At 37.2% G+C, this 20,502-nt stretch overlaps 1 protein-coding gene across 2 annotated transcripts; it reads left to right on the forward strand.

Moving 5' to 3' along the window:
- The first annotated feature begins 11,702 nt into the window (after positions 1 to 11,702).
- On the forward strand, positions 11,703 to 15,483 carry LOC134668019 (uncharacterized). 2 transcript variants are annotated; one of them, XM_063525459.1, is made up of 3 exons: positions 11,703 to 11,981; positions 12,613 to 13,516; positions 15,328 to 15,483. In XM_063525459.1, the coding sequence occupies exons 1-2, from the start codon at positions 11,924 to 11,926 to the stop codon at positions 13,509 to 13,511; spliced, it is 957 nt and encodes a 318-aa protein (XP_063381529.1). In that variant the 5' UTR covers positions 11,703 to 11,923; the 3' UTR covers positions 13,512 to 13,516; positions 15,328 to 15,483. The 2 variants fall into 2 exon arrangements, with proteins under 2 accessions (XP_063381529.1, XP_063381527.1); XM_063525457.1 differs by having other exon boundaries at positions 12,613 to 15,483.
- Positions 15,484 to 20,502: the final 5,019 nt, after the last annotated feature.

Genomic DNA, 20,502 nt, shown 5'->3' on the forward strand with positions numbered 1-20,502 from the left:
TTCACTTAGTTGGCCCACTGATGGCAATCTGTAGGTAACCCCTAATGTTAAAATGTTAAAATCGCACCAAACAAAGTTTGCAGCGGATTTGATAGCCCACGCAGTGTAAGTGTTATGTATACGTCATAATTTCATAGAAGTTTGACGTTTAAAATTACACTTGCACTGCGTGGGCTATCAAAATCGCTGCAGACTTTTTACGGTCTGGCTATAAATAATTTCATTCGATAGCGGGACGTGACGTGACGCGTTTGCGTTAAGTGTCATTTTATATGGGATTTTGAGTTTCCAAAACCTCCCGCTTGGCGCGCTGCTCAAAATCCCATACAAAAATAGACATAACGCAAACGCGTAGGTCACGTCACGTCACGCTATCGAATGAAAACACTAGGGGTTTGTTTATTTTTATCACTAGTTTTAAAATACACTCAGGTACTTAAAAAATATTTTTACTAGTAGGTATACTTGTAGAAAATTAACGCAGAACTAATGTGCTTAGAGACAGAAGTATTATGCGAGGTTCTGTCTCTACGTCACATGCATTACTAACACTGCAAAGAGATGTACCAGGGGCCTTATTCCACTTGTGCAAAACTGACATTTCGAATCAACATCACATCAACAGATGATTGTATCGCATTGTTCAATGGAATCGCGTTCTATCGCAAACTTGTGATCGAAAAAATAAGTAAGAAAAAATCAACTTTGTTTTACTACTACTATACGGTTTATAATGACTTTGAACTCGGGGTAGGTCGGTTAAGTCGGTTTGGTTCGGTTGTCACCTAACTGTGGATTGCTAATGTCAAATTTTGACAGGCGTGGATACTATCGCTAGACTTTTTTGTCCATGGGCTTGGGCACCATCTTGGAGTTTTTGACGTGCGAAAGGGTATTTTATAGCATAGAGTAAAGCTTTTTTTTTCAATATATACGTTTACAGGAATTAATGACATCTTGTGAGCGATAGATGAACTAACGCGCTATTCACGGTGCGGCGGCGAGTAGTGGAACTATACGTGACAATTTCCCTCAATCAAAAGGGGACTACACTGTTGATGGTCGATAAAGGCTATTATTAATTGAATTTTAACAGCACGAACGCCTTATTGACAAGCGTTCTTTTTGTTGAACCCACACCTACACGTCAAATAATGCTCGCTCCACACATTCACCTATGAACGCTCAAAAATACCTATTCACGCAAGTTGTAATTAAACCATATTTAGAAAAGTCAGTTTTTATTACTGGGTGGAATTAGGGATGAAAATCCCGGAAAAAAACAAATGCTTATCGCACACACAAAATTTAGTTTTTTCCTGTTATTTTCCAGTTTAGGATGACTCACGTTAGACCGGGCTGTGGCCGGGCCGCCGGAGCTACCGGAGCTTCCTTTTCTATGCAAAGCGTTAAGCAGGCCACTGAAGAGCCTTCCAAATGGATGCCGTTACAATGGATTCATCCAAATGGACGGCATCCTAATACTAAACATTGTACGTTTTTGACATTCACGGACCGATTTTGGAATGTAGCCACGCTATTTGGACTGTTTTCACTATGACATTGATGCATCAAGGTGATTTGCTTACAGTACCTATGTTTACAGATAGGCTACCGCAAAACGCGATAATCGAAATTTCGTTATCTGCCTCTCTGTCGATCGAATGGCCATGAGTGATAGAGGCAGAAAACGATATTTCGATTTACGTGTTTCGCGGTAGGCCATGGGATGTGATTAACGCCCTCTACGCAGGGTTTTGCGTAATATTGCCTATTTCCTGCCTCAAATTACAGTGTGACAAAAACCAGTAGAATATAAATGAGGGCGCCACTTTCTACGTTACTGTCCCTTTTTTGACGTAAAATGCTTAAAAATGGCATCAATTTAGTATGGAATATTTTTAGTTCCAGTTTATTTAATTTCTACTATTTTATGTCGCACTTTGGGTATAGGCACTAACTACTGAAATAATACAATAGTACTCTTTGTATATATATTTTTTATAATAAACTAAACGGGGATTGGCTCTATTGAAAACAGAGCCTAAGATGATGGAGCTTACCGGCTCAGTAAGTAATAATAGCCTATTCACTCTTGCTTTAAAGACACCGAGGTCAAATTTCCCAGGAAACACAGATGACGGGAGCGCATTCCATTCCTTAATCGTCCTTACAAAAAAGATGAGGCAAATCGTTTTGTGCGGACAAATATAGATGGTCAAGCAAATCTTGTCAGTAGAAAAAGGCGCGAAATTCAAATTTTCTATGAGACGATATCCCTTCGTGCCTACATTTTTCAAATTTGCCGCCTTTTTCTACTGACAAGATCTGCTTGACCAACTATAGAATATTAACAACGAACGGGTACAGTCGCTTTGCTCCTCCCGCCTGGACGTCCGACATAGACCTAGTATTAGGTACATAGATGAGCTATACGCGTGCCTCCGTGAGGGATAAAACATTCGCAAAGCGACAATATTAAAAACACGTTTTAACATTCCTGACAACATACCAAAAACAATCTACGTAATTCGGTCGGGTTATTTGTTGCCCACCATAAACCATATAAATAAATGTTGGTGGGGAACAAACAAAAAGTGAGACTGTGACAAGGACAAGCAATAATACCGCTTTCTCTGCTACTCCTACTGAAATTGCCATAAGTGCATCTGGTTCGGTCGTTTAGCCCCTCCCCCGTGTCATCTCTATACACCGTGTTTTTGTTGAATTCCGTTACCTTCGGGGTATGGATAAGTATCCGACCGCCATATACGCCAGTAACCGACACATAATTATTTATTTCAGCACGCTACATGTATACTAAACTATTTATACTGTTTTTATTAGTATTGAATTCTAACAATATTTTGGTGGTAACTACTGGGAATAAAAATTCCCAGTAGTTACCACCAAGCCGAGTTGGTGGTAACTAGTGGGATTTTTTTTTTACCAGTGGTAAAAGGTGGGAAAAAATGCCCAGTAGTTACCACTGGTAAGAACTTGGTGGTAACTAGTGGGAATAACACATTCTTTTGCGCACTCCCTAGAATATATCCGATAGAACACCGATAGACATGTAACTCGTCGGCGATGATATGATCGAGGCTTTGTAACTTTGATTTGACAGCCATCGCCAAAAAGTATATGAGCCCGGCGCTCTATCGAGTCCAGGGCTGCCAGCTGATAGTCGGACCAAAAAAGTCTGCAGCAGATTTGATAGCCAGTGGCAGCAGTATTCCATGCACGAGCAGACCTATGTTTAGTGCCGCCTCACCTTAAATAGGACATCAGGTTTTGGTAGCAGGCCTGGACTCAATTGTCGACCCGAAATTTTGGTTGGATTATTATTTTTCTAATACAAAGGCCGCAATGAGACTACCATAAAAATTTTGTTTTGTACCAAGTTTTGTTTCTTTTTAAAAATAAAGGAATGTCTCCTTTAAAGTAAAATGAGCCTGCTTAAGGATTTAAGGTAGTTTCCCTCCAGGGCCCGACTTATCTTGCCACCCTGTATATGGCATCCTATTTGAAAGCAATCCTACAAATTATGGTCATACACGCCAAATTTGTCAAAATTGTTGTTATTACACCATCATCTGTAAATATGTAGTTAGTTAATAAGTTTGTGCGTGTATCCTACTAACATTTGTTGTAAGATTTAAATTTAAATGACGAAATTGATCTTTTGTTGGCCTTAAATAAATTAAATTAAATTATTAATCACAGGGTAATTAAATAACAACAATCTTAACAAATATAGCGTTTATGATCATGATTGTAGGATTGCTTTCAAATAGGATCAATAAACATTCTTTGAATAGGTAGGTATATCTTCCTTTGACGTGGCTGCTATAGTCTTCAGAATTTGATTTGCCGTGTGATCATCGCTTTCTGGTTGCAACTTGGTGCCATCGAGGAATGTCCATAGTATATATATGAAAGAAAAAAATATTTATCACAACACAATACCTTCTACTACTACAGGGCGGCACCTTTAACCTTATTTTGGCAGTGATAATAATATATCCTTACTTAATATAAAATAGGTTAGGTGTCTACATAATTGTGTATCAATAATATTTTCAGTGGCTCATCTCTGTTATATATATACTAGCTTTTCCCCGCGACTTCTTCAGCATGGAATTATTTTATTCAATCAGTTAAAGGGTGATTTCTTGAATGAAAACTACCCTTTGTCATTCCCCGGGACTCAAACTATCTCTATGTAGGTACCTACCCAACTAAATCGTGCACCAGCGCCGGTGCTACACCGCACGGGCGGGACAGTTCCTATTGACAAAGTTTGTTGTCCAGTTTGTGTTAAGTCCTCATACAAAGTTCCACCCCTTTAAGGGATGATTTCTGGAATAAAAACTATCCTATGTCCTTCTTCGGGACTCAGACAATCTCTATACCATACATATTTCAAATAAATCGGTTCAGTGGCTTAAGCGTGAAGAGGTAACAGACAAGACAGACAAACAGACAGCCACACTTTCGCCTTTATAAATTTTATAATATTAAGTATGGATATATGCACTAGTCCAAGCACCAAGGGCGTGTAAGCGATAAGATAGAGATTCCGTGTCGGTAAAAGACAATAGATAGGTACCTCCCATACAACCAATTCCAGTCGCCGTTACGACGCGGTGTAGACACATCTTGTGTCGACACCGTCTGTTTCGGTCACAATTCCAGTCGCAGAGTCGTCGCCGTGTCGACACAGTTACCAGAAATGGGGAAGGGTCGACACATGACACAAAGTGACATAAAGTGTGGTCGCCGTGTGCACACATTGTTTCGGGTTTGCGACTACTTTATGCCAAAATCATTCGTTCATTCGTTCATTTTGTTCCTGTCAAATGGAAACTGTCAGATGGAAAAATAGTTAAATAAAAATAAGTGACATTAATACGCCATCTCTAAAACGGATTACAAGACGTAATTATATATTGTTTGCATTTATATTACAACAGGACTTAAATTATTATGGGGAATTAAACTGCTCGAGTGATTTGATAAACTAAGTGTAATATAATCAACGCGCCACCACATTGTTTTAGTTTAGCCGGAAATGAAATTGTTTACTTCTCAGTGCTTGTGTTCATAAATATATTATTTGATGCATTTTTAGTACTTCGATGCGTATACTATACTTAAATAACAGAAATAACGCTTTACATACTACGAAACTTGTTAATTATGATGTATAAATATGGTTTAAGGCTGAGAAATATTGCAGTCACAAAGTAGTCGCAAATGTTTCGACTTTGTGTCGACTCTGTGTAGACACATGACACGCGCTGTCAAAAGTAATAACAAAGTTACTGGATTTGCAAAATGGCTCCTTGTGTTCATTTGTTTTCAGATATTCTCAAAGTGTAAAAATGACGTGGTCAGAGATGGGACTTAATAGATTAACTGTTTATTCGATTAATTAATGGAATAAAAAAAGTTAATCCTCAAATTTTAATCACGATTAGTTTAGTCGACCTAACATAGATTGAAATTGAATTAATCTGAACATTAATCGAATAAATTATCGATTAAATCTCGGTTGGAAGTTGACAGGGGGCCATTTTTGTACGTAAAAATAATAGAAATGTCTTGCATGCAGATGGTAGCCAAACACTTTGTCATAAAAGTCGAGATGGGTGTCGATTTATAGGTTTTAGGGAGTGCCGATTTCGAAAATGATGACCATTTTGGAATCCAAAATGGCGGCCATGCACTGTGTCATAAAAGTCGTCATGGATGTCGTTTTATACGTTTTAGGGGGCCCCAATTTTGAAAATGATGACCATTTTGGAATCCAAAATGGCGGCCATGCACTATGCCATAAAAGTCGTCAGGGGTGTCGTTTTATAGGTTTTAGGAGGCGCAGATTTCAAAAATGATGACCATTTTGGATTCCAAGATGGCGGCCATGCACTATGTCATAAAAGTCGTCATGGGTGTCGTTTTATAGGTTTTAGGGGGCCCCGATTTAGAAAATGATGACCATTTTGAAATCAAAAATGGCGGCCATGCACTATGTAATAAAAGTCGTCATGGGTGTCGTTTTATAGGTTTTGGGGGGCGCAGATTTAGAAAATGATGACCATTTTGGATTCCAAAATGGTAGCCATGCACTTTGTCATAAAAGTCGTCATGGGTGTCGTTTTATAGGTTTTAAGGGGCGCAGATTTCGAAAACGATGACCAATTTGGATTCCAAGATGGCGGCCATGCACTATGTCATAAAAGTCGTCATGGATGTCGTTTTATAGGTTTTAGGGGGCCCCGCTTTCGAAAATGATGACCATTTTGGAATCCAGAATGGCGGCCATGCACTATGTCATGAAAGTCGTCATGGGTGTCGTTTTATAGGTTTTGGGGGGCGCAGATTTCGAAAACGATAACCAAATGGTTATGGTGGCCGCCATTTTGGAATCCAAAATGGTCAACGTTTTCGAAATCGGCGCCCCTTAAAACCTATAAAACGACACCCATGACGACTTTTATGACATAGTGCATGGCCACCATTTTGGAATCCAAAATGGTCATCATTTTCAAATTCTGCACTCCCTAAAACCTATAAAACGATATCCATGACGACTTTTATGACAAAGTGCACGGCACACATCTTGGATTCCAAACTGGTCATCATTTTCGAAATCGGCACTTCCTAAAATCTATAAAACGATATTCATGACGACTTTTATGACAAAATACGTAGCGGCCATCTTGGATTATAAAATGATCATCGTTTTCGAATTCTGCACTCCCTAAAACCTATAAATCGACATCCGTGACGACGCAAGTTATCTTTATTTTCAGATCTAACAAATTGCTACAGAATACAAAGGACAAAAAAAGAAGCGAGGAGGTAATGAAACAAGCAAAAATACAGATGATTCCTCGACGCAATAGGATGCTTCTTAAATTGTGTCCAGATTTTTTTGTCATAAAAGTTTTTATTTTTCACGTATTACTCTCACAAGTTCCGTGACATTTCGACCTTGTAATTTTTTAAGTAAATGTTTTTGTTTATCTGTGAGGATCTCACTAGAATAATATAATCAAGGTATGTTTATATTTGATGATTGAAATAGTAACGCAAAAAAAAATTATATTTGTGTCTTGTATTCCTGCCGAAGACTTTTATTTTTCCTTTTCCTTCTACACAAGTTTGGTCAAGTAATAAGAATTTAGGGCTCTCAATTTTATTTTGACTTCTACAACAGTAAAGCTACGAGGCCATGTTTGGTATCGTTTTCGTATAAATTCGCAGTACCAAATTTAGTTATGGTATCACATTGACACCATTCCAAAGTAAAAACATATAAACTTACTTTCTTTTAAACTCCTCTTCACGCTTAAACTGCTGAACAGTTTTAATTTAAATTTAGTACACATATATTTTGGGTCTCGAGACAGGACATAATAAGTTATCTCAAAAATCATCCTTCAAAGGTGTGAAATGACGTGTAGGGAGGAATTCAGAATTGACTTCTTGAAGTTAATACTGTTTAAGTTTAGGTTTGAAGTCATGTTTTTTTATCATTTTTAACTAAATCAAAGATGTAGACCATCCCAAATTTAATATAAATCGGTTCAGCGGTTATTGATTTCCCGTACAAATTTCCACGCCACTTTTCACACCTTCAAAAGATGGTTTTGGTTATAAGATCTATCCTATGTCCTGTTCCGGGACGCAAACTATTTCTATACCAAATTTCAACGAAATCGGTTCAGCGGTTAAGCGTCAAGAGGAGTTTAAAAAAAACCGACCAAGTGCGAGTCGGACTCGCGTACTTATTAAGGGTTCCGTACATTAAGTCCGACTCGCGCTTGACTGCACATTTCTAATAGGTTTTCCTGTCATCTAAAGTAAAGAACTATTTTGTGTATTCAGACAGACAGACATACAGACGCACGAGTGATCCTATAAAGATTCCGTTTTTTGCTTTTGAGGTACGGAACCCTAAAAAGATTTTTTAATTTTGTGGAATGGTTTCAATGTGATACCTTAAATGGATTCAGCAACCCAGATTTATACGAAAACGATACCATACACGGCCTAGCACCTTCACTGATGTAGATATATCAAGATAAAATTGAGAGCCCTAAATAAACTTTCAAGAGCGGATATCTCAAAAACTATTCAACATATCGAAAAAATTGACTGAATAAACTTGTAACAAATTAAATTAACTTTCATTATGTATAAGTGGCCATGTCGCTAAGATGCATAGTTTCCGAGATAATCGAAAAACCGGAAAATGGGACATTCAAAGCCCCCTCTCTTCCCCCCGCTCAAGGGCTACGGCCGGGGACTTTTGATATGTTCACCTCCTAACTTGCCCAAACCAAGTTACAGAGTCAAAAATTGTGTTCCGAGCATTTCCCTCTACAACTTTTTTGAGCATTCGTTGGCTGACCTAAGTAGCTTATTGCATTTCTTTAAAAACTTTTCTGTAAAAGGTTGACGGGTGTTGGGTGTTTATATGGTTTTGGTCGATTATTATCATTTGCATCGCCCATGATGACTTACTAGAATTACTTACGAGCACACGAGACACTAATAGTAGTTTGACAAACCTTGGTTTTCAAGAGGTATTTTATATTGACATTTGCTGTCACAAATTTGCTGTCAGATTTAGTCGCAAACCGCACGCAAAGTGCACACAAATGTGTCGACACCTTGTTACGGAAAAGTGTACACACGGCGACGACACTTTGTTTCGAAACAATTCTAGACACATTGTGTGGACTCTGTTACGACACATCTGACATTTAGTTACCACTTTGATGATTCTGCGACTGGAATGGTTATATGGGCTATATTAATAGTTGATCGCTGGCTGTTCACATTGCCGGCGAGGACTCTCTTTGCACTCTTTACTCGCAGCGATAAAAGCTGTCAACGATAAAGTCGCTTAGCGGTAGGTACTCGCTAAGCGATGTTCGCTTGGCGGTCGGAGAGACCATGCAACTAGAAAAAATAGTCGTATTGTTTTACCACATGTATATCGATATTACTAACGAACCTCTGTAACTCAAAAAAAAAGAAACTGTATTTTTACGTGTCTATGTATAATCACCTGCCTAACACGAATTTTATTGTGTTTTTAAGACTAACAAAAACCTACAAGAACCTCTCTAAGTCGATGCACTCTATAAGATAAAACCTCGTTAACACGAAGTTTTGGCGTTTCCCTTGAGATCCGTGCTATCGAGGTTCCACTGTACTACTATTCTATGTACTATTCACGAAGGCTGATATTTGCTTGTAGACCTTCATCATCATTATCATCATCTCAGCCATAAGACGTCCACTGCTGAACATAGGCCTCCCCCTTGGACCTCCACTCGTACCGGTTGGAAGCGATCCGCATCCAGCGTCTTCCGGCGGCCTTAACAAGGTCGTCCGTCCATCTTGTGGGTGTACGTCCTACGCTGCGTTTACTAGTCCGTGGTCTCCACTCGAGCACTTTTCGACTCCATCGGCCATCTTCTCTGCGCGCAATGTGGCCTGCCCATTGCCACTTCAGCCTGCTTATCCGGTGGGCTATGTCGGTGACTTTAGTTCGTCTACGGATCTCCTCATTTCTGATTCGATCACGCAGAGAAACTCCGAGCATAGCCCTCTCCATAGCTCGTTGAGCGACTTTGAATTTTGAGATGAGGCCGATAGTGAAAGACCACGTTTCGGAGCCGTAAGTCATCACTTGGTAACACACATTGATTAAAGACTTTCGTCTTGAGGCACTGAGGTATGTCGGACGAAAAGACATTACGTAGTTTCCCGAACGCTGCCCAACCGAGTTGGATTCGGCGGTTGACCTCCTTCTCGAAGCTTGTAGACCTTATTAACCTTGAATACGGTGTTTAAAACGTCAAACTCGCATTCAAAAACTCGCTTCGGTCGCAGCCGGACGCCCCAACTCGTTTCCAGTTTTCTAGCTCTAATCGCTTCTCGCTCATCGTTCTTGGTGAAACCAATGCCAGTATATTGAACCTACAAAATAATATATTATATTTACATTTATAACACGAGGTACGATAAATATACCAATTATTTTACACTACTGAAAACTGCAACTAAAACGTTCGATATGTTTCGGAAATGTTTGGGCACAGTCATTTGTAAGGTCAAATATCCTCCCATCACCCATCTAATTAAATAAAATGTTCCGTAGGTTGTATGTATAACTATATACAGGATACAGGTGTATAAAGACGGGCCAATAACACCTGCTTTGTAGGTATCTTAGTTCAGTCATTATAGATTTTGACCTGTGAATAATCAGTTCTTGGATTTTTTTTCGTAGGTCCCTCGGGGGGGTCAAGGGAGTATAAATTCAAAAAGTAGACTGAATCAGGCTTCTGTGTATATTCAAAAAACGGTTTTTCTTGAATAACTCGGGCATTTTTGATTTTACAGTAAAACCGTGAGGACAAAAATTGTAGGAAATTTGATTCTCTACAAGTTTGGTCCTCACAATTTTTCTTCTAGGATCGATATTTTGTAAATTAAATTTTAAAAAAGCGACAAGTTCCTAAACCTACGTATAATGAACACCAACTACGCCGGTATCGTCTTGGGTTGTCCCATTCGTTTTTCGTCAAGTTCTTAAATTAGTCCTATTCTGCTTTCGTCACCCATTCTACATTCGTCACAATCGTCGGTGGCTTTCAATGTAGAATGCGTGACGAAAGCAAAATAGGACTAATTTAAGAACTTGGCGAAAAACGAATAGGACGACCCAAGACGATACCACTACGCCATATTGGTTAGTACCATGCAACCCCGCGACCCGCCCCGGCTTCGCACGGGTTACACAAAACCTTAACAGATTATACACCTAAATCTTCCTCAAGAATCACTCTGTTGATAGATGAAAACCGCATGATAATCCGATCTGTAGTTTTTGGGTCTATCGCGAACATACATACACACAAACAGCGCGGCGGGGGACTTGGTTTTATAAGGTGGAGTGATTCTATACTCGCTGTGGTCAGTTCTCTTCCTCCCTCTCTTCCGCCCGGGAGGGTATAAATAATAAATAATTAAAAGCCTAAGCCGAAACACCTATTAAATACTTGTCATGGAGAAGTTACTTTCTGGTCTTCATGAAAAAGTTCCATTCACCAAATAGCACTCTTTAAATGCAAATGTAAAAATATACTATAAGTACCTATATATAAAATATTTGAAAAGTTTCGTCTATTCTTTCTGGAACCCATCACCAGAAATAGGTCTCGACTAAAATGATGCTTAAAAATAACTTGCAGATTAAACATAACGAAGAAGACATATTGCCAAACGTGAAATACGCGTCGTTAGGGTGTTCCAGCTGGTCTTCATCAGCAGTTCCACTTCATTAAATATCACTCATTTTATTTAATCTGAATGCTTGATCATCATATGATTCAACAACAAATTTAAATGTATTATGTCTGTAAGATTAGACGAGTTAGGAATAAATTCTTACGGAATGATCATTCACAGAGATAGGTAGAAAGATGGACAGACGGACGGATGCACAGACGGATAGACGGACAGACGGACGGACGGACGGACAGACGGACAATAAAGTGATCCTAAAAGTGTCCTGTTTTTTCCTTATGAAGTACGGAAACCTAAAGAATTACTTTCTGCTTATCATAGCGTTCTTTCTTTAGACATACGAGTACTTTATAGTAAGTAATTATATTCATTGACGCCTCCTCTGTATAACTATGTAGTCATGTTTATGACGAGCCATACGACACGATAGTTTAAAGCACGAAGTGTGGAAATTTTAAACTATCCTCTGGTATCCCTGTTTACAGCTAGCAACACCGCGTGCCTATGTCCGCCATTATGTTTTTTCGTGCGATACGATTACGACTAGTGTCTTAAAAAGTAATTAAAATATCTAGTGTAAGAACATAAAATGAACAGAAGAAAATTGAAGAAGTTGTTGGATATCCTCGATTACGATTCGGATGAAGGTATTTATTCCTAAATATCAAGAAAACTGATCGTTTTCTGTAAGCAGACCGGCAGAGACGCCATTGTTGTTGTTGGTGAATTACAATTGCGCATCATTGAAATAATACCTATGCAACGTTTTTTCGTTGTTAAATATGGGATTTATTCTTATTATAAGCATGGCTATATACATTAAACACATGTATCGAGGTATGCTTGCGGTATCACGAGCGGATGCACGAGCAAAACTTATATTTGCACACATTGATGCCTACTTGATTTGCCTCTATAACGATACATTAAATAACTGATTGTACTCTATTTTGGATAATTCTTTGTTTATACACAACAGCAGAAAATATTCTCGCGGTGCCACGGGCGGGTACACGAGATGTATTTGTACTACATGCTGTTTGTTGTCACAATACAAAGCAAAAATGTAATCTTGCGGTACTACTGTGCGAGTACACGAGATACATGGCTTTGGTAACTTCCTTTTATAATTATTACAAAAGGCGTACTCTCGCGGTACTACCGAGCGAGTACACGAGATGGTATTTAGGAAGTTTATCCCGGTCCAATGGAGTGTGTTCAATAAATAGTTCAGTAATTATAAATACTATTTTTGTACATAGAGTTGTATGTCCACAGCCCCTCGAACAGATCGAAAAAATCGAATAATAAGTTCGAGTGATGAGGATGAAGAACCACCTAAGAAGAAACGGAAGCGTATTTTGCCTATTGAAGAATCTGATGATGAACAAGCTGATGAAAATAAAGAGAACATCTTGCAATTAATTGGAGAGCCAGATATAAAAAAGAATGTAATTTCCATTAACCCAAAATTAGCGGAACTGTGGCAAAATATAATACAGAAAGGATTGGATAAAGAAGGCAAAAAGAAATTGGAAGAAAAAATTCCCTCAATAGAGAACTGCTTCGTTCAAGCCCCGACATTAAATGAGGAAATTGAAATAACACTAAACAAAAATGCTAAAACCAGAGATCAAAAACTGTGCGAAAAACAGACCCAAATTGGGTTAGTTATTGCTAACTTAAATAAAATGTTAAAAGAGCTAATTAATAAAAATGATAAAGAACATGTGGAAATGCTAGGTGACTCTATAAGACTATTAGCTGACCTCCACTACCTAGAAACCGAAACCAGAAAGGCAGTTATTCTACCGGGCTTAAACAAGGCACTCAAGGAAACATTAGAAAAAACGCAAACCACTACTTTCCTCTTCGGAAATGATTTACATAAAATCATTAAGAAAAGTAAAGAAATGGAAAAGTCTGTCAAGGATATTCAACAGAATAAAGGTTTAAACTTTTGGAGCCCGTCCTCCACCAACAATCAAATGCAGGGCGGGCCAAGAAAAAATTACCTAAGCAAAATAAGAATGTATCAAAGAAATTACTACCGGAACACAGCAGCAGCAGCAGCAGCAGCAGTCGGTCAACCCCGGAGAACCCAACGACAGTGGTCACCTCGTCGTCCAGTTCGAGGCAGACGTCACCACCTTCATCGCCGAGACCACAAGAAATAGCCGAGGTATGTGTGGCTGGACGACTAACATATTTCTTTGACAAGTGGTCCAAATTTATTAAAAACAAAACAGTCCTCGAATGGGTTCATAAAGGTTACGAAATACCTTTAATATCAACACCTAACCAGAAACATATACCAAAAAATGAAAAGTTCACTTCTACAGAGAAACAAATAATTCATGACTCATTAAATAAATTATTGAAAATAGGGGCAGTAAAGTACTGTAAACCTGTAAATAATCAATATTTATCAAAAATATTTTTTGTCCCAAAGCCAGATGGAACAGCTCGATTTATCTTAAATCTAAAATCCTTTAATAAACATGTACTTACACAACACTTCAAAATGGAAGATATTAGAACTGCCATTAAATTAATCAACAGGGAGTCTTACCTTGCCTCCCTGGATCTTCAGGATGCTTACTTCTGTTTAAGAATTCACACAAATTCCAAAAAATATTTAAGATTTCTTTTTGACAACAATATGTACGAATTTCAGGTACTTCCATTTGGTCTCTCCTCTGCTCCTTATGTCTTCACCAAGTTGATAAAACCTATAACAACTTACCTCAGGGAACAAGGTCTACTTTCAGTCAATTATTTGGATGACTTTTTATTTATTGGGAACTCACAGATTGAATGCTCTCATAATATTTTAACCAGCCAAAACTTAATAGAATCATTGGGTTTTATAATAAATAAAGAAAAAAGTAACATACATCCCTCAAAGCAATGTAAATTTTTAGGTTTTGTTTTAGATTGTTCTAAGTATTGCGTATCATTACCAAACGAAAAACGCACCAACATATATAATAAAATAAAATCATTCATCCGTCTCAAACATACTACTATAAGATCTTTTGCATCGCTAATTGGTATTTTAATATCGATTTGCCCTGCTGTTCCATATGGCCTAATGTATACAAAACGATTGGAACGCCATAAATTTCTTAATCTTACAAAGAATGACAATAATTTTGAGGCTAAAATGGTACTTACTTATGAAGTAAAAGAGGATTTAAAATGGTGGAAAAAACATGTCTGTTTGGCTAGTAATCCTATTAGGGAAGGTATTCACAAAATTGAGATATTCACAGACTCTTCTCGAACTGGTTGGGGTATTGTATGTGGTTCTAAAAGGTTACACGGTTTTTGGAATAGAGAGGATAGGAAATCACACATAAATTATTTAGAATTAAAAGCTATATATTTTGGCCTACAGTGCTTTGCTAAAGATCTAAGAAATTGTGAAATTTTATTGCGTTGTGACAACACAACTGCAATATCATACATTAATCGATATGGAGGGATTCAGCACAAACATTTAAATGATCTTACCCGTCAAATATGGAAATTTTGTGAATTAAGAAAATTATATATATTTGCTTCTTATATAGCTTCTAAAGATAATTACATAGCAGATAGAGAGTCGAGAAATACTAACGAACAAACTGAATGGCAGCTATGCAATGACGCATTTAACAAAATCAAATTAAAATTTGGATGCCCAGCAATTGATTTATTTGCATCAAGAGAAAATGCTAAATGTAAAAGGTTTATTTCTTGGCATATCGAACCTAATTGCTGGGCAGTAGACGCTTTTACAGTTTCATGGACAAATTTAAAATTTTATGCTTTCCCACCATTTTCTCTCATTTTAAAATGTTTAAAAAAGATTGAAATCGATAAAGCAGAAGGAATAGTGGTAGTTCCCTTGTGGCCGTCTCAAGCTTGGTTTCCTATATTTATGTCTTTAAAAAAGTCACCCATATTGAAATTTTACCCAAATAGGTCATTGTTATCATCTCCTTTCAGGGACCACCATCCACTACACCAGAACCTTACACTGATTGCCGCAGTATTATCAGCAAAGTCTACTTAAGAAAAGGATTAACCTGTGAAAGTATCAATATAATTTTAAATTCATTATCAGATAATACAATAAACCAATATAATTCATGTTTAAAACAATGGTGGGAATATTGTAGTATTCAAGCAATTGACCCTTTCATAATGTCAGTTCCAAATATTCTTAGTTTTCTGACCCAAAAATTTAACAATGGTTCTGCCTATGGAACTCTTAACTCTATTAGATCAGCTTTGTCACTGCTTATGGATAGTGATTTAGGTACACATAAAGATATTAAAAGATTTTTTACCGGCATTTATAAAATGAGACCAAACAATCCAAAGTATAATGAAACCTGGAACCCAGTTTTAGTTTTAAATTATGTTTCAAACTTATATCCTAATACAAACCTCACGTTACATAATTTGTCTAAGAAGTTAATAATTCTATTAACTCTAGTTACTGCTCATAGACTACAAACTATGTCGCTCATAAAGTTAAGTAATATAAATATCGCAGATGAAAATATAAAAATTAAAATTACCGACAAAATTAAAACTTCAGGAAGGAATAAGCTGCAGCCATTGCTTATAATTCCATATTATAAAGAGAATTTGAGCATTTGTCCAGCTACAGCTTTAAAAGACTATATTGATGTCACGAAATCATTAAGAAAATCTGATCAATTATTTCTGACAGTTAGGAAACCCCACACACCAGCTTCAACTCAAACGTTGGCAAGGTGGGTTAAAGATATTTTATCTGAAGCCGGTATAGATATATCTATATTTAGTGCTCATAGCACAAGACATGCGTCGACCAGCCACGCATATAGGAATGGGGTGAATATCGAATATATTTTAAAAACAGCTGGGTGGACAGAATCATCTAGGTGTTTTGCTGATTTTTATAATAGACCTTTAATAGATGAAAATGTTTATTCAACCAGCATTTTAAGCAGTTTGTAATTGATTATTTAACTCACTTTTTAGAAATGCATATGATCATATGTGACCGTTATCAATAAATAATTAAAATAAAGCAACCATGTCTTTAAACATCTACATAGTTATACAGAGGAGGCGTCAATGAATATAATTGATTGATCAAAGGAACTTACCTGTAAGTGACCTTCGATCAAAATTATATGAAGTTGACGCCTCCTCTGTCCAGACCCTACCCCTTTTTTAGTTGCTCTTTATCCCTCCCAAAATGCTTGCCTAATTTTAATTATTTCAGTACCTACTTTGAACTATAATGGCGGACATAGGCACGCGGTGTTGCTAGCTGTAAACAGGGATACCAGAGGATAGTTTAAAATTTCCACACTTCGTGCTTTAAACTATCGTGTCGTATGGCTCGTCATAAACATGACTACATAGTTATACAGAGGAGGCGTCAACTTCATATAATTTTGATCGAAGGTCACTTACAGGTAAGTTCCTTTGATCAATCAATAATCGTATTAACTTTATTCCTCTTCAACTCGATACCTACACCCGTTCCCGAGATAAAGGGCCTTGACTTGACAGACAGACAGACGGACGGATAGACAGACAGACGGACAGACGGATAGACGGACGGATAACGAATTGATCCTTAAAGGGTCCCGTTTTTTCCTTTTGAGGTACGGGACCTAAAAAAATAACTTGTACTGATCATAGCGATCTTTGTTTGGACATATCGTATAGTAAGTAATACTCGTATTTACTTTACACCTCTTATTACATATTTCGGTCCCTTTTACATATTACTTACATAGGTGAAAGAAAAACTATTAAGTTAAGTATGTATACCTATATATATACTAATATTATTTCTAGTACCAAAAAATCTACTTACTAACATACCTACACGTAATTTAAAAAAACCGGCCAACTGCGAGTCGGACTCGCGTTTCTAGGGTTCCGTACATAAGTCCGACTCACGCTTGACTGCACATTTCTAATAGGTTTTCCTGTCATCTACAAGTGAAGATTTTATGTATTTATATTTTGTGTATTTTTTGTATTTCAAAATTTTAGACTTAGTAGTTTCGGAGATAAGTAACTTTTAGGCTATTTTCTTAAATAACTTCGAATAAATGTATTTTAAAATTATAAAAAAAAAACTACTACTAATTTACATATGTGTACCAAATTTCAACTTAATTGGTCCAGTAGTTTTGGAGCAAATAGGCTGTGACAGACGGACAGACAGACGGACAGACAGACGCACGAGTGATCCTATAAGGGCTCCGTTTTTTTTCTTTTTGACGTACGGAACCCTAAAAACAAACCTCCTATGAGTAGATCCACTTCACTAAATGTCACTTTTTTTGAACGTAAATACTTGCTTTATTGATGAAAACACAAAAATCGCTATATGTATGCCTACTTATAAGATTCGAGGAGTTCGGATGGACCCATCATCAGAACTGGGATTTGATAAAAACGGGATACCTATACTTTAAAAAAAAATCCAAATCGGTTCACCACCGCCAACCGGTTGAAATTCTAACCTACGAGTAAGTAGTGGCTTACAAAATTAAAAATACCTACTTTCCAAATTTCATTATAATATAGTTTTTGAGTAAAATTGCTGTGGCATATGGACGGATAGACGGACAATTCTACCTTAGTGTACTTATGAGCTTAATCACAGAATAAATAATAGTACTAAGTACAGAAGACTCACTCTCTAACAAAACGCGTCTGTTACGATCAGCACAGATATGGCCGCTAGGTGGCGACAGCGCCACGCGCGGCTTATGGCAAACCCCAAAATTGGAGCCGAACGGACGTACTTTTAGCTACCTGTAGCAAAGCAACGAAATCGCGGAGTGAGACACGCCAGTTAATATTTACTTACTTCTTTTTTTTACTTTGAGACATTCTTAGCGGTAAACGTATTCGCTATGGCCGAAAACAGTTTATAGATGATTATCTTATATCGATGCTTTAAATTATTGTTGCTTTCCCACAGCCATCGTAAATTTATTATCTTTTAAACTTTCGTTTTTCACGCGTTCCTGAAACCATAAAGCAACTATAATCTGTGCTGAAACTGAACAAATCTGTACACATGAACACTGAAGAACGTGAGATTGATGGAAGAAAATAATGCCAAAACCTGAAAGCTGAAATCTAAATTTGAAGAATGTAGCAGAATGCATTGAGCACTGTCAGTTTTTTTTTATATTCCATATTCCATAATATCAATATCCAGAGAGGAAAATTGCGACTACGTTTGTATGGAGAACCGGACATCCCCTTGCCTCTTAATAATATGCTTCGGCACATGATTACACATATTTATATGTAGGTACGTGCATTGTATTTCCATATCTTACAAGCAGAGAGCCAGACGGTGCTTGCTGGATATTGGTTTCTGAAATCTTCGACTAAGTCTTGGGTCATATGAAAATAAAGCTCTTTACTTAACATTGTATAATATTTTCCTTTTTCATAGTTTTTTTATATAATATGCATTTTTTTCTTGGATATAAATTTCTTGACTTCGATTGACGTGTTTATTATTTTCGTTACTATGACAGCGTGAACATTGAAAAAAAAAAAATATAACGTGAAGGTTGAGTCCGCAGGTGAAGGTACAGTGACATTTATAGTTGGTCAAGCAGATTTTGTCAGTAGAAAAAGGCGGCAAATTTGAAAAATGTACGCGCGAAGGGATATCGACTCATAGAAAATTTGAATTTCGCGCCTTTTATAACTGAAAAGATTTGCTTGACCATCTATATAACTCACACAAGCAAGAACCACCAACGACGATTTAAATTAATATGATAAGCATTTAAATAGCAACTTTTTGGCGTTTATCGTGCGTACTTCTATTCGTCTTTTGGGAAAAATTACCACAAACAAAGGGCCTACGGTGAAACACGAAATTCCAAATTCGTTAACTGCCACTCTATCACTCTTGCATATCCGAGCGATAGAGTGGCAGATAAAGAAATATCGCTTTTCGGGTTTCGCGGCAGGCTGTAAACAAACCGCCTTGATCCATCAATGTTATATAAGTAGTTGGTCAAACCAATTTGTCAGTCAGTAAGAACCGGGAAATCTATAGTCGTCCTTTTCTTTTGGGTGCTAGTACTAGTGTAAAGTGTAAGACAAAGATTGTATGATTGTCTCTGTCTATGATTGAAAGGAGACAACCTTTGAAAAAACTATATTTATTCGAAACATCTGTGAAAACTTGATTACTTATGCATGCAAATTTTCAGCTTAATTGAACACCCGGGAAGTGGGTATTTAGATTTGATTGATACAAACAAACAACGGGGCAGGTGAAAGTGAAACTACATAAAAGCTTGTAAAAATGTGGCTTCTGGAATTTCCAAGTTCTATTGGAATTTCAGATGAAAACGTCCTTATTGCATTTGAAGCATAAAGACGTACCCTTATTTTATGGAAAGCCACAAATAACAACCAATTCGAGGCTACTATTATTAAGGTGGCAAAATACGAGTAGGTCAAAGTAACTCGTAAGCCTCGTAACACAAAATAAGTTTCACAGAACAAAATTATTTACATATTCTAATAAAAGGACTGAAGTGTAGTGCTGCGAAGAAACGGTATTTTAATGACATAATTTTATTATGGATACCTATACATGGTAGAAGTAGGCATGGAATCCTCCATTTTGCGTGGTCTGACGCATCTGGCCGGGCTTTCCCGATTTTCTGTCGATGTCTGTGAAGACCTTTCGTCACAAAATATCTAAAATAATAAGTTTTAAATTAATCAAAAACTCTCCAGTTTGCTATTCATTCAAACTGAAAACATCCAAATTTCTAAGTCGTTGTCCGGTGTCTTATATGCCACTGAAAATTCAACATCAATAACAACTACAGTGAAACCTGGATAAGTGGAATCTCAAGGGACGAGCAAATTTGTCTCACTTAAAGAGGTTTTCCACTTACCCAGGCTCCCAGTTAGCCAGGTACAAATAAATTTCTGTCTCATTTACAGAGGGTTCCATTAATAGAGGTGAGAATAGAGTATATTTCAGTTATAGAGGTGGTTAATAAGGTATTTAGTTTTTATCTTTAAAAATAAATAAGGAAAAATAATCCTTGTCCCTAAATATTTTTTAAGTCTGTTTAAATATTTCTTCGTATTTATTTTGAATGATTCTCC

This window comes from Cydia fagiglandana, chromosome 10 (genome assembly GCF_963556715.1).
Source record: "Cydia fagiglandana chromosome 10, ilCydFagi1.1, whole genome shotgun sequence".
NCBI lineage: Eukaryota > Metazoa > Arthropoda > Insecta > Lepidoptera > Tortricidae > Cydia > Cydia fagiglandana.